This window comes from Mixophyes fleayi, chromosome 11 (genome assembly GCF_038048845.1).
Source record: "Mixophyes fleayi isolate aMixFle1 chromosome 11, aMixFle1.hap1, whole genome shotgun sequence".
In the NCBI taxonomy this organism is placed as follows: Eukaryota; Metazoa; Chordata; class Amphibia; order Anura; family Limnodynastidae; genus Mixophyes; species Mixophyes fleayi.
Window position 1 is genome coordinate 73,191,439 of NC_134412.1, and position 14,762 is coordinate 73,206,200.

At 39.1% G+C, this 14,762-nt stretch overlaps 1 protein-coding gene across 1 annotated transcript in view; it reads left to right on the plus strand.

The window, feature by feature from the left end:
- The first annotated feature begins 11,206 nt into the window (after positions 1 to 11,206).
- CA6 (carbonic anhydrase 6) overlaps positions 11,207 to 14,762 on the plus strand; it is a 29,468-nt gene continuing 25,912 nt past the window's right edge. The window contains exons 1-2 of the mRNA XM_075191676.1: positions 11,207 to 11,376; positions 14,032 to 14,211. Coding sequence (XP_075047777.1) covers positions 11,298 to 11,376; positions 14,032 to 14,211 — 259 coding nt within the window. The 5' untranslated portion in view covers positions 11,207 to 11,297. The remainder of the gene's footprint in view (positions 11,377 to 14,031; positions 14,212 to 14,762) is intronic.

The following is a 14,762-nucleotide window of genomic DNA, read 5'->3' on the forward strand; positions in this document are numbered from 1 at the left end:
CATTAATTATCAGGCAGAACCAAGACCAAGAGGAGAGAGGCTCTGTGAATAACAGCGGTAATAGGAGGCACCAAGAGAGGTTTTCTCAAGGAGAAAGCATAGAAGAAGGGATTAGTTTGGGCAAAACAGGTGCATGATTGAATTTGTACTGATATCTTTTTTTAAAAATCAGGTCTGTAGGCAGTCATTGGTTAAAGCAGTATTTATTTACCAAAAAATATATTAGTACAAATACAACAAATTCATATTTTCGAATGAAATATTTTGAAAATATCCAAATTGAATCTAGTACCTCCTGCAGGTGTTGGCTGTGTCGAATCTAAATCAGATTGTTCACCTGTAAGTGTCAGTTTATCAGTTATGAGCTCATCAGCTGGAGAGAATTAAATACACTGCATGGTTTGAGTGTACAATAAACTCTGTTTTATTAGTTACAAGTCCCTATCTATATAGCAAAAATCACGTATTACAGAAAACTACGCCCCAAAAGATTTTAACCACTCATGCTCCCTTCACACAGATGTTACTATATTCTCTCATTATCACACAGGAATACTCCCCAGGGAGGGGGGGGGGTTGGTTTATCTCCTGTCTGCTATGTCCAAGGTTATAAGCATAGTCTTGCAAATAATGAATTACTCCTATTAAGCAGCTGCATCTAATTTGTCTTTAAGCTATAACAGAACAAAATGGCTATAAAGCAACAAGATGGCGTCAGCTTAGCAAAATCACATTTCTCATTTCCCATCTTTTTATTCATTATTTGCCCTAACACTACCTATCAGAGATCACATTCTTGCTGTCGCTTTTAATGGGTACTTATACGCATACACCCTTTTAACAGAATATATGAATAGAATTGCCTAAAACTGGATACATAGAACAACCCATCCCCTACCAATAGCAAGTCCAGGATCCCTCTTCTAGCTGATAGATGGTCAATGAGTCGACAACCGTCTTGCACCCGCTGCATGTCCTGATGTCAGATCTTCACATTTATCAGTGAACATGAGAGGCTCTGGGGCCTCTTGTGCTTTCTTTTTGTCTGTTAACTATGGCTTTTTAGGGAAGGAAAAAAGGAAAGGGAGGGAGAAAATACACAGTGCTCTTGGCAAGTGATATGTGTCTATTATTTCACAATAGAAGGGATTGTCCATTGTGCTGTATATCTTCATAAGGATAGGCTTCAGTAACGACCATGTGGATTCTAAGGATAAGGTTCTTGGTTTCTGCACTGATCACAACTGTCAGTAGTACTGAGAGTTCCACAAGGTTCACACTCATTAGATGGGGTGTACAGTACAGCGGTTAAGACAGATGTGGTAACTTTATTTTTTCTGGAAGAGAAACACTTAGCTTTACTACACTTGTTAGTAAGCCACATAATCAATTTTCTTAGTATATATATTATAATAAGGAATAGTAACAGTCCTTGAAGTACAACATGTATAAAACCTGATAACCATCCTCCTATACCCTTGAACCAATCAGCCAGGTACAGCCATGAAAACTATCCTTCTAGATAAGCATCTCCAGTGTACTCCTTTCAAAATTAATATTTCATGTCTTAATTTTTTGTAAGAGTTCATCAAACATTTTCTCTGGATCATCTGCGTCACTAGTTAAAAAGGTGCAACCCTGGGATTCAATTTACATATTTAGGGTCAGGCAGTACCCTCCAGACTAAGCTGTCAGGTAGTCCAATATTAACCTATTGTCTTGTGGAAATGTAATAATGTGTTGGGTCACAATACTCACAAATACATTTCTGTATTGGGTGTAAACCCCTACAGTCATGGGATGCTCTTTTCTTATTTGGTTGGGTTAAACTTTCATATTTGAATTTTTCTCATTATGTATAATGATGTCTACATTGCTATTGGCATGAGTCTGGTTCTTCAAGACCTAGCTTTCCTTTCTAGACTAGTACACATGTACAGCCTACAGCAAAGGAACATAACATGCAATCAATATTCCTTCTGCTAATATCAATGAACACCACTCTCTGGTCTCCTTTGGACCTTTAAAAAAGTTGTAAAATACATTTTACTCAGACTCCCCTTGTCTGAAGATCTTGCAGTTGGATGCGTGTATTCAGGTGTCATTTCCCTGTACTTCCACTGCCATGGGAGTCGTCAATAAGACCTGGAAAGGACTCTCATATCTGGGTTCAAGACTCTTCCTGACGTGCTTTTTCACGACCACCCCGTCCCCTAGTTGCAGTTTATGGGTACCTGCATCAAAATTAGGGCCTGGAATGGAATTAATCACTTGACCATGTATTTCAGTTAGTTGTTTCTATAATAAAGCAACATAGTTCAACAAATCACCATGTACATGCAGTAGTTGCTATGGAAAGTAACAGCCTGTTCTGTGTGCTGTGCCAAACCTGTGTCTTTTATTAGCAGTGTTTCTTACTGAGATCCATGGCAGGGCTGTTTCAGCCATTATTTTCTGCATTTTCAATTGCAGAGTACCATTAAGGCGCTCCACACATCCCGAACTTTGGGGTCTGTGAGGGGTGTGAAGGGCAGATATGATTCCCATGTCTTTTAACAGTTCCTGGAATCCTTCCCCCGTAAAGTGTGTCCCTCTGTCACTTACAATGACCTCTGGTACCCCATATCAGCAGATTACCTCACTCGTAATTTTCTTGGCTACTGCTTTAGTATTTTCTTTCCTATACAGTCATGTCTCCAGCCAGTGACTAAAGAAGTCCACACAGAATAGCACATTCTCAAAGCCAGAGCATTTGGGAAGTTGTATAAATTCTATCAGTATCCTCTTATAGGGATAATGTGTCTGGGGTGTGCTTTTCCATAGGACAGACTTACCCGGGTTATTCTATGCACAGATTAAGCATCCTGCCCCTAACGCCTGTGCTGTTTGGACAAACCCTGGTGCTATCCATAACCTGTTAGTGAGTACAACCATAGCATCTTTCCCCAGATGCACTTTCTCGTGTGCTATATTGGGCATAATGGGATAAAGTGCTTTTGGCAGACACAAACGCTGACCTTTACACCACTCTCCTTGCACATCTAGTGCTCCATGTTTTTCCCAAGTCTTTTTCTCATTCTCTGTTGCTTGTCTCTGCATAAGTTGGAGTGTGGAACGGTCAAACTTGGGGTCAGGGGGTCACCATGTAAATAGACTCCCCTTGGGTTACTTGGGCTATGGCGGCTTCTCGTGCAGTCTGGTCTACCAGTCTATTTCCCTTAGCTTCAGGGGTAGTGTCTCTGTGTGTGTCTTCATCTTCATCACCAAGTTTGGAGGGCTGCTGGAATGCGTTGACCAGTGCCCTGATATGTTCAGCATGTTGACTGGTTTGCTTGCTGAACCTATATGTCCCTACTTTTTCATATAGGGCTATAATCATGTACACTTAAAAATGCATAACTTGAATCAGTGTAAATTTTTACTGTTTGTCCTTTTGTATATATGCATGCAAGTGTCAGGGCCTTTAATTCAGCTTCTTGAGCTGACATGTGACTCGGTAGAGTTTGTTGAATCACTCTTTCTGTATGTGTGATTACAGCACACGCTGTATAAGAAACACCCTCTATGTGGTAGCGTGAGATGTCTGCATTTGGTAGCGGTGTATCTTTTAATATCAGATAAAACCAAAGATCCTTGTCTCATTAGCTCTACACAATCATATTCAGAAAATTTTGTGTTTGCATTTTTTCTTCCTGTTCAAGCTGGGATGGGATTCCCCCAAACCCCTAGGGGAACCCCAATATATACAAGTACTTCTCCCATCTTTTGATACCTGCTGCAATAAGGCAGCAGGATTCAACATTGTGCACCACTTAAGTGTAATGTTACATGGATTTAGCAGTGCTACTTAGTCTGGCTGATGAGAAGAGTTTTGTTTGTGCTTAATTTAAAATTTCTGTTACAGCATGTGGCACCCTTAGAGTTACTGGGTGCCCTACCCTAGCACAATATCTGTACTTTTTCCAAACACTATGGCCGCTGCAGCCACTGCTCGTATGACTGGGTCTAATTGTGCAGAGTAGTATGCAAGTGACCTTAGCTTGCGACCATGTATCTGTGTCAGTACTCCTTGTGCTTGTGCACTTACTTCATAACAAAATAATGTGAAAGGCTTTTCATAATCTGGCAAAGTCAGTACTGGCGCTGAAGTTACTTCAGCTTAAAATTGGTTAAACATTTGGTTCTGCTCAGAGGAGAGTATAAATGGCTTGCTATCACCCAGAAGTGCTATTGCAGGAGCACAGATAATAGCTCATAAACTCTTAAGGCTTTTTTCATTTATGTACAAACATTGAATTCCCATCAATGCATTACCATACCCATGATACCAAGAGGTATTTACAGTATATGATGATTATAGCACAGTAAATTAAATCCTTCATTAGTTTATACTTATGTTTGTTGTGGCTGTAGCTCAAACCATATTGCAAATTTCTATTCATTGAAAGTTGGATCAATGCAATCTGGATTGCCTAAAGGGTCTTTGTAGTTGTAGACCTGTGAAGAAAAAAACTTTTGCATAGAGATTAACATTTATTCCCTAGGAATTACAGTAACTATCATGCTTGTCAGTATCAGTACACCGTTATCAGGTAACCAGTAAACATTTTTGTGCAGTGAACAGCTGCTAAAAGCTTAACTGTGACGCTATGCGCTCCATGCCATGATTTCCTCAAAGGATTAATCCCTAATCTCACAAACAAGGAATGTGGCTTTGACCTGGGCGTTCAAAGCCACTCCTTTCTCATCATCACCTAGTGCAGCCCCCTTGAATGACTCCATTGAAATCCAGGAAGAAACAATCATTCATCACCAACAGCCCCTGTAAAACTTTCTAAGCATTCAGCCATTTTAAAAGCAACACTGCTCCTCTCATAAACTAGAGTACTCTCGTTAGACACCTCGCATTGTGTCTGTAAATCACTCAACATTTTCTCAACAAAATCTCCCGTGACCAAATATTCACACATATTTCCAGATTCTGTGATTTCCATGTTGAAAGTAAAAATATATATTCACAATTCTCGCTCACAGACGACATTTTATCTCGTAACATTTCTCTATGGGCATAACAAACTCTTTTCAACAATTTTCAACTTCATTAAAGAGAAAACTATTTTTCTCAACTTCAGAAACAAAATTACTTTGTTCAAATACAGAAACGATTTGTTGGACCCCAGCCAGCTTTGGTCTGACACTAGTAATAATAGTGATAATGTACGTTATTTACAGTCTTGTCCGTCCACTGAATCGTGCAGTGACGGACCAAAGATTTTAAAACTTCTTTTGCATCTCTTCACATTATTTACAAATGTACAACTTTTTCAACCTTGAAACATGTCTTTTGTAAAACGGTCAAGACAGACAGACACGGATCTCCCTCACACGCAATAAGACGGAGGTAAAACTCACATACAGAGAAAGAAAAATTAACTGTTATCTTCCAGCCTACTGCTGTGGAACTACAAGTCCCAGCATTAGACTAAATACAAGTTAGCTTCAACATGTTATTACCAAATTACTTAAGCATACTTGAAGAACCTTTTTATCAATGTTACATACATTGCCAGATAACAAAATACAGTCCTTCTTATCTCAACACACTGAAATCTTTTACACAGAATAAGGGAGTGGCACATTTCACTCTTCCAGTTGTGCGGCATCAAACATACATTTTTAGTACACAACCTACTTGATTCATTATTTTAGTCATTATATCATTTAGCTTGTGATACATTTAGCCTATCCACATATATTACAACTTTCCAGTTCTCTTAACTTTCCTTTGCCACCTCAAACTATCTCTTGGGGTTTGGGCTTAATACCCCTTTGTTCTTGTCACATTACCACTTGCAACACCCTTGTTTCTCCATTAACACATATCAGTTCCTTCTTTGGCTATCCCCGCTTTCTTAATAAATTACTTGCAGACCTTCTACTCCCCACACATCCTAGAAATCTGTGCATCATTTCTATGGGGGGGGGGGGGGTTGCTGTCATCTATCTGCTTACTGTCTTTATTCCCCTATATTGACAGTATTTTTGAGTCCCAATATTGGACGTCCTGTTCTGTGGACACATTGCGGTGGATGTCCGGTTCTTTGAACTCCAGACACTGGATGTCCGGTTCTTTGGACTCCAGACACTGGACGTCCTGTTCTTTGGACTCCAGACACTGGATGCCCCAGTGCAGAATAGCCCGACAGTATCTGGGACGAAGGTCTGAAAACTCTTTCTAAACTTCTTGACAAAGTTCTGGGGATGGTGTATCACACATGTACTCAAAATTACCAATACAATTACAATAAACAAATTGTTAGTAACTGTATAATTCTGGGACTTACAGATCTGCGTGCCAGATATCTTAGATGGACATGAGGAAGCTCTAAACAGAGGAGCCTGATGAGTAAAAAAACTCTACTCACCCGGGTTATAGTCAGAGTCCTGTGTCCAGGGCGACCTCCACTTTTCTGTCCTCGGTTCATTGCAGCAATCTCGGTGGAACCTCCAATGCTGTCGAATCAAAATCAAATTGTTCACCTGTAAGTGTCAGTTTATCAGTTATAAGCTCATCAGCTGGAGAGAATTAAATACACTGCATAGTTTGAGTGTACAATAAACTCTGCTTTATTAGTTACAAGTCCCTATCTATATAGCAAAAATCATAGCATAGGCTGTTTCAGAGACCAGCTATGTACATTGTCTAGCAGTCTAGCTCTCTTATTTTTACAGGCATGTACTGTATCTGGGACAATATCTGAGGCTGTCAGTCTAGAGGAGTTTTTTGGTAGTTACAGTGTTTGTTCTTTGCACATTACATATTAAGCATAGTTCAGTAGATTTAGTTTTCACTTCTTATTGATTAGAATTCTACTGACGTATTTACAATACATACCATATTGACATTTTTAACATTTTAATATTTAAGTTTTAAGTATGTTTCACGACTCATACATATTGAATATTTTCAACTGTTTTGTTGCCACTAGTAGGCAGACCCATGGCTTAGAGTAGGTACACACTGGAGGCTTTTCAGCCAATCATGGGGCCAATCAGCCGATATACGACCGTTCGCTCAGATATCGCGTTAGTGTGCATACTTGATGAACGATGAACACGATGAACAACAGTCGTTCCAAAGTGCCGATTGTCGCTTTATTTGGTTGGCCGTACTGTTTATTAATGAGTTTATAGAGTCATGGTCTTTTCAGCAAGTGCCAGCAATGAACATGTCCAAGTGAATAAAGTTAGAGAGTACTGTAGATGGAATAATTCGTTTTGAGATTGAAAATTTTGTTTCAGAGTCACAGAAGCTAACAAAATTCGTTATGACATGTGGATAGCTATAACAAGGCAGGAATGAATGAATGAATGAATGAATGAGTGCATATTGTGCTGTCATTCTCTAAACGACTAGAGGACCAGATGAAGGACCAGATGAAGAGCACACATCTGAAGGTAAATCGTATCAGCATGTACACATGCTAAGTACTTATTAATTGTATTACTTTTTGGTCTCTGTACATGCTACATGTTCATTTCTCATAGCTTCTGTTTGGGTAGGTATGGCCACCTTCTTATAAAAAAAAAGGCACAAAATAACATAGTAAATGTTGAAATAAACATGTAAATCCTTGCTTATTTGATTAATGGTAATCCTAAACCTTTTACTCATAAAGGCGTTGTCTATATGGATTTTCTTTTACATTTTATTATTCGAGTTGGGATTTTTAAATTAGCTATGGAGTTTCTGTGTGCATCTTACTATGTTTTGTTTGCATTAGCAGTTTTATATATTTTACTAAGCTTATCACGGGTGTAATAGCACCTGTAATAAAGTTTATGGGCCTGAGTCATTAAGGAGAGCAAAGCATAAAAAAGAAGCAACTTTGCACCTGGGCAAAACCATGTTACATTAGTGGGGAGGTAAATTTAAAATGTGGAGACAGATTTATAGTTGGGGGAGGGCATTTCCTAGATCAACTTTAAATTTCTGTGTAAAAATAAAGCTATCCAGTATTTGTGTACTAGATGAAAAAACAACCAATATTTAACTTATGTGCAAAATTATAAACTAATTTGCACCCCTTGTATTGTAAGATGGTTTGTCCTGGAGAAAATGTACTCCTTTTTTGCCTTATTTTCCTTAATTACTCAGGCATTATATGTCTCTTTAATCTGAGTAGAGATTGAACTGCTGGCTATATTTTCTCGCATCTCTTCCCAGCTAGAACAGCTTTCTTCGATTGGAATATCTCTTTTTCATTCCTGTTTGTGTCTACTCTGCAAGCCAGGGTAGCACAATTCTGACTGTGAGAAAGTTCACTAACAAAATGGATGCCAGCTTAGGTCCAAGAGATAAAAGGCTCAGGGGTTAAGCCCTGTGGGCTAGATGGATTGTCCCATATTTGAGTAATGGGAGATATAGTGTAGAGGGATTAAACATCTTTGAGCATAGATCCTTTATCCTTAAGGAAACTTATTTGTTGTGAGTGAGTTGATCCGAGGGGTTCTGTGTCTCTTGTGTAGCACACATTTGGAAGAGAGGAGGGCTATATTTAATACTTTGGCTTCGATATATCTACCCAGAAAAATGGTACACAGGGGAGCAAACGTCATAAATTTAAAAAAACAACACAGGAAATAAGTGAACTAAATGAAAATTATATTGTTACTATGATAGAAATCCAGCTAATTGGGAGGGACGCTGGAAAATGTAGACTATCCTGAGTCTTTTATGATTAGAATGCATGACAGTAAATTACACTACATTTCAATCACTCAGTGTGCGTCAGTCTCCTACACGAGCAAATGCCAAAGGTGGACTGACAGCTATTATAATTATATTGTAGAGCTAGTACAAAAGTAGGCAAAATAGTATGTACTTGATGTTCCACTGGAAAAAAGTCACGCAAACTAATTTTTAACTAGTGAAATATGCAAGTAAAGTGAGAAACAGACCATTACAAATAAGTAAGAACAATTTTTCATCCATTGATATCCCTTCAAGACACATTAGTAGTGATGGGGTCTCCACGGGAAGGTATAGGGGGGAATAGCAGGTGAGGTCTGTATTGGAGACAGAAGCAAGTGATCAGCGCTAAGGGCCTGAGTCATTAAGGAGAGCAAAGCATACAAAATGAGTAACTTGGCACCTGGGCAAAATCATGTTGTATTGGAGGGGGAGGTAAACTTATAATGTGGGGACAAATTTATAGTTGGGATAGGACATGTCCTATATCAACTTTAAATTTCATTGTAAAACTAAATCTATCCAGTATTTGTGTGCTGCATGACAAAACAGCCAGTATTTAACTTATGTGAACAATAATAAACTAATTTGCACCCCTTGCATTGAAACATGGTTTGTCCAGGAGAACATTTACTCCTTTTTTTTGCCTTACTCTCCGTAATTACTCAGGCTCTAAGAGAGTGAGTGTTGTTGATAATGTTGTATGGAAATAGTAGGGGGTGCTGTACCATGCCGCCCCTCTCTCCCACATAGGGTGGGGGATGAGTGACATGAGAGGAGGTTTGGTTACATGTCTGACGTAAGAGCATTTTGGGACATATGGGGGTCTGCGGGCATGTGAGGGAATTATAGAGCACCGGGGCTGATGGGCATTTGGAGAAATTTTGGGATGAGAGATGAGAGGGTGCGGAGGTCATGTTGACAATATTTATTTTATTACTGAAATTAAAGATAATGTGCAATCCTTTTAGAGGCTGTATACAATTTCTAAGTCTAGTGATATCCAGGGCCGCTGCTAGGGTCCTCGGCGCCCTAGGCACAATTTCAAAAAAGGACCCACCCCCCCATCACCAGGTACAATTTCAAAATCCGCCCCCCCAGTCATAATTTCAAAATCCACCCCCCCCCCCCTCCCCTGGCACAATTTCAAAATCCGCCCCCCCCCCCATCTTTCGTTACCTTAAATTTGGCTCCATAAAGCTGCTCCTCTCTGCCGGGTCCCTCACTGACACTGTCGGGCCGTGATGATGATGTCATGCCCGACAGTCAGTGAGTGGAGTGGAGGAGACGGAGGGACGGTGCGCCCCATCAGCTGTTGGAGGGGAGGGCAGCGGTGGTGATCCATAGCCCCTTCCCCCTCCCCGTGGATCTATCTGAAGCTGTGCGGCGGCCGTGGAAGGTATGCTCAGCGGTCGCCGCACTGTATTAAACTAAGTGAGTAGTGAATAGTAAATGCATTTTACTTCTGTGGCGCCCACCAGAGCCCGGCGCCCTAGGCAACTGCCTAACATTGCCTAATGGGAGCGCCGGGCCTGGTGATATCATAAATAAATATTTGCCCCAAAAAATAAACTTCACTTAAACTTAGCTTAAAATAAGGTATAAAATTGCTTTATTAAAACAGGTCTTTTATATACAAAAGTGTGAGAATTGCCAGTGGCAGCAGTTCTCAAACAGATTGAATCCATAATTTGTGGAATTAACATGTTTATACTTGGTCTGACGTGTCTAGTCTATTGAAACATAGAACCTGTATGTGTCTACATTTTGTAAAAAAAAATATTTTGCACAGGCTCTGACAGTTATTGTGACAAGTTATTAGTACAATGGCGAGAACTGCATCATGTGTGAGCTGTCAAGAAAAACACACATTCACACAAAATACAGTCCAAAAAGAATTTTCTGCCTATTTGCAAATCTGTGATTCTATAAATGCCATTGCCTGTTGTAGTAACTTCTTGCCAAGTCATCGGACCATTGGATATTAGTGAGAAACTGGGTAGACAGAGGGAAAACATACAGTAATCCAGGGTTTCCCAAACCCAGTCCTCAGGGCTCCCCAACAGTGCAGGTTTTCCATATCTCCTTGCTGGAGCACAGGTGTATTCATTACTGACTGACACATTGTAACAGATCCACAGGTGGCCCTAATTATGTCACATGTGATCCAGAAAACCTGCACTGTTGGGGAGCCCTGAGGACTGGGTTTGGGAAGCCCTGCGAGTAATCCAATATTTATTGGATAGATTAATAACAGGATAGGATTATGGCACACACAGGACAAACCGGGCTGATAAAACTAGACAAACTTTTGTGTGTCAATCAATAAAAACCTCTTAGAGCAGTTTTGAAGTTCATCTGAACTGTATTTACTCTGTAAGATAAAAACACAGTGGGTGGGGGACAAGCCTGTTTGTGGAGTGGGAGGGAGAATTACATCCCATAGACTGTTTAAATTATTATTTACACACACTGAGAGTAGATTAAAAGGCAGATCACAAACCCTACCAGAGACACATGTACAGCACAAGCTACAGGGAAAACCATGGATCTGAAATTGTACCTGCTTCTTTCTCTCTGTTTTATAACATGTAGCTCACATGTGGTGGATTGGACTTACCAAGGTAAGTAGACAAGAGTCAGACTGAAGTCCATTGGCCTTGGTGCTGTTTAGTGTTTAGATGCACTGGAATAACAAATGCATTATATGTTGGTGATGATGAGAAAATTAGTAACATTTACAGTATTAGTTTTTATATGAAGCCTGGAAAAACACTTTCATATCTAAACACCCTTTCAGCTATAATGACAAGCATTATTATATGCTCAAAGTCTTGGTTTCTAAGAATTCAATATATAAAGAATTGCAGCTATGTTAGGTTTACTGAAATTGTAATACTGATCTTTTATAGATTGATTATCTATAATATGTATTATGCAGAATGCTGTAGACTTTGCAGTTTGGAGTTGGCAGAGGTTTTAGAGGACAGTCCCATGATCACATTTAACAGTTCCCTCTCCCTGGTGCTCAATTCCATGTAAAAGGTGCACATTTTTGACATAATGCTTTTTTCTGCTTTGTGTGCTATATTGGATTATGAAATACAAATGGCATAGGAGAATGCATAAAGTTGTATGTGTTGCCTTATGGTTGAAATACAACATTTACAAATTATGTTTTGAACATACATGCTCTGAATTTACTTTTATTATTACAATAGACTGTGACAGAAAGCAGGCTGTTGCCATTTCAAAAACACAACTGGAGATGAGAGCGCAAATACTGAAAAACCAATAGTTATTATATAATGATTTGTAATTTAATATATAAAATCAAATATGATTAAAAATGTTCACAAATTGTAATAACATTCTATACATATTCAATGGAGCGTTAGTAGATATTCAATATATCAAAATTAGCATAACAACCAATACATCTTCTAGAAATTCATAGCATATTGAAAATATGAGTGCACAACTCTATGTAATCAAAGCATATTAAGAATAAACTGAAGTGGTTCTCAGCAGGTAAACGATGGTATATTGGGAGGTTGAAGCCTATAAATACCGCTCAATATACACACATAGTAAGCAAAAATTCAAGCTTAATCCGGAAAAATCAATCCATTAAGGCACCTGAATGTAAAGTGCAACAAATCCTTAGGTCACGTAGATTTTAGGAATCTGTCCGTTTAGTGAGAAATCACATATAATTAATCGGACTGTTCCTACAGGCACACCTTAGTGCACAAATCCTCTTTAGGCATAAAAAACACCCTCTCTGTGAGAGGAGAAACAAAAGTCCTTGAACATAAGGTACTTATCGTTTAATCTCAGGCTGATGATCAAACCTCCACATGGATCGTTCTCCGGACAGTGATGAAAGAAAATAATGATTCTACAGTCCTGAACAGGCTCTACAACCCCGGGGTGTAATAGTTCCTCCGCTGTAAGAACACCAATTGGAAATAAACAGCTGACGCGTTTCTCGGCACTCTGGCCGTTTCATCAGGGTGTAATAGTTCCTCCGCTGTAAGAACACCAATTGGAAATAAACAGCTGACGCGTTTCTCGGCACTCTGGCCGTTTCATCAGGGTGTAATAGTTCCTCCGCTGTAAGAACACCAATTGAAAAATAAACACATGACGCGTTTCTCAGCACTCTGGCCGTTTCATCAGAGGTATACGGCCTTTTCAGAGGTATATGAGGTATACCTCTGATGAAACGGCCAGAGTGCCGAGAAACGCGTCAGCTGTTTATGTCCAATTGGTGTTCTTACAGCGGAGGAACTATTACACCCCGGGGTTGTAGAGCCTGTTCAGGACTGTAGAATCATTATTTTCTTTCATCACTGTCCGGAGAACGATCCATGTGGAGGTTTGATCATCAGCCTGAGATTAAACGATAAGTACCTTATGTCCAAGGACTTTTGTTTCTCCTCTCACAGAGAGGGTGTTTTTTATGCCTAAAGAGGATTTGTGCACTAAGGTGTGCCTGTATGAACAGTCCGATTAATTATATGTGATTTCTCACTAAACGGACGGATTCCTAAAATCTACGTGACCTCAGGATTTGTTGCACTTTACACTCAGGTGCCTTAATGGATTGATTTTTCCGGATTAAGCTTGAATTTTTGCTTACTATGTGTGTATATTGAGCGGTATTTATAGGCTTCAACCTCCCAATATACCATCGTTTACCTGCTGAGAACCACTTCAATTTATTCTTAATATGCTTTGATTATATAGAGTTGTGCACTCATATTTTCAATATGCTATGAATTTCTAGAAGATGTATTGGTTGTTATGCTAATTTTGATATATTGAATATCTACTAACGCTCCATTGAATATGTATAGAATGTTATTACAATTTGTGAACATTTTTAATCATATTTGGTTTTATATATTAAATTACAAATCATTATATAATAACTATTGGTTTTTCAGTATTTGCGCTCTCATCTCCAGTTGTGTTTTTGCATGTATGTATTCAGGTCCCAGAGCCTGCAAGGAGAGCTGCAACTGGCCATAGTTTGATACAATCCATTCATAATATCTACAGGTGATTTTGAGCGCCCATTGTTCATTTATTTCTTTTTTGTTGCCATTTCAGCCTGTTTGACCACTTTTCAAGTTTAAAAGACAGTTTGAATTTACTGTTGTGGAGACGCATAGGTTTAAACAGCACTCACAAGTACTTCATTTCAGCCAAATAATTTAATGAATGATGAGTGGTAATCAAATTTAATAAGTTGTATTATGAATTGTACACAGGAGAAATAGATGAAGCAAACTGGGGGAAAAAGTATCCTCTGTGCACAGCAAAGCACCAGTCTCCCGTTGATATCCAAAGGAAGAAAGTTGTACATAATAAGGAACTTGTCCCCTTGGATTTTGAAGGCTATGACGGACCATTGGTTGGGCACTTCAAGATCACTAACAATGGTCACTCTGGTAAGTAGGTGATTATAAGGGGTATATTTACTAAACGGCGGGTTTGAGAAAGTGGAGATGTTGCCTATAGCAACCAATCAGATTCTAGCTGTCATTTTGTAGAGTGCACTAAATAAATGACAGCTAGAATCTGATTGGCTGCTATAGGCAACATCTCCACTTTTTCAAACCCGCAGTTTAGTAAATCTAGCCCTAAGTGTTTTTTGATATATTATATACTTTTGTTTGCAACAAGCACAGCAGTGAAGGTTGGGAGATATGAAACATTAAAATATTTAAATAATACTAATTTGTTTGAAATGTGAAGTGTCTAAAAGTTACATGCAAGAGTATAAAATGTCTCCGTTCTTCTATATTAAACTAGCAGGGTCACCCAGGGGAGTGCGGGTCCGATTTGTAATATGTAGCAGTTTTGATATATTGGCAAATTATTTGGTAAATAGACCAAAAATGCTGTTTAGAAAATAAGATTAGTTTCTTCGTTACGTGGTCATTATGTCGTGTTGTGGCGAGGTTTCCGTCCAGCAGTCAAACAATTGACAGCCAAAAAA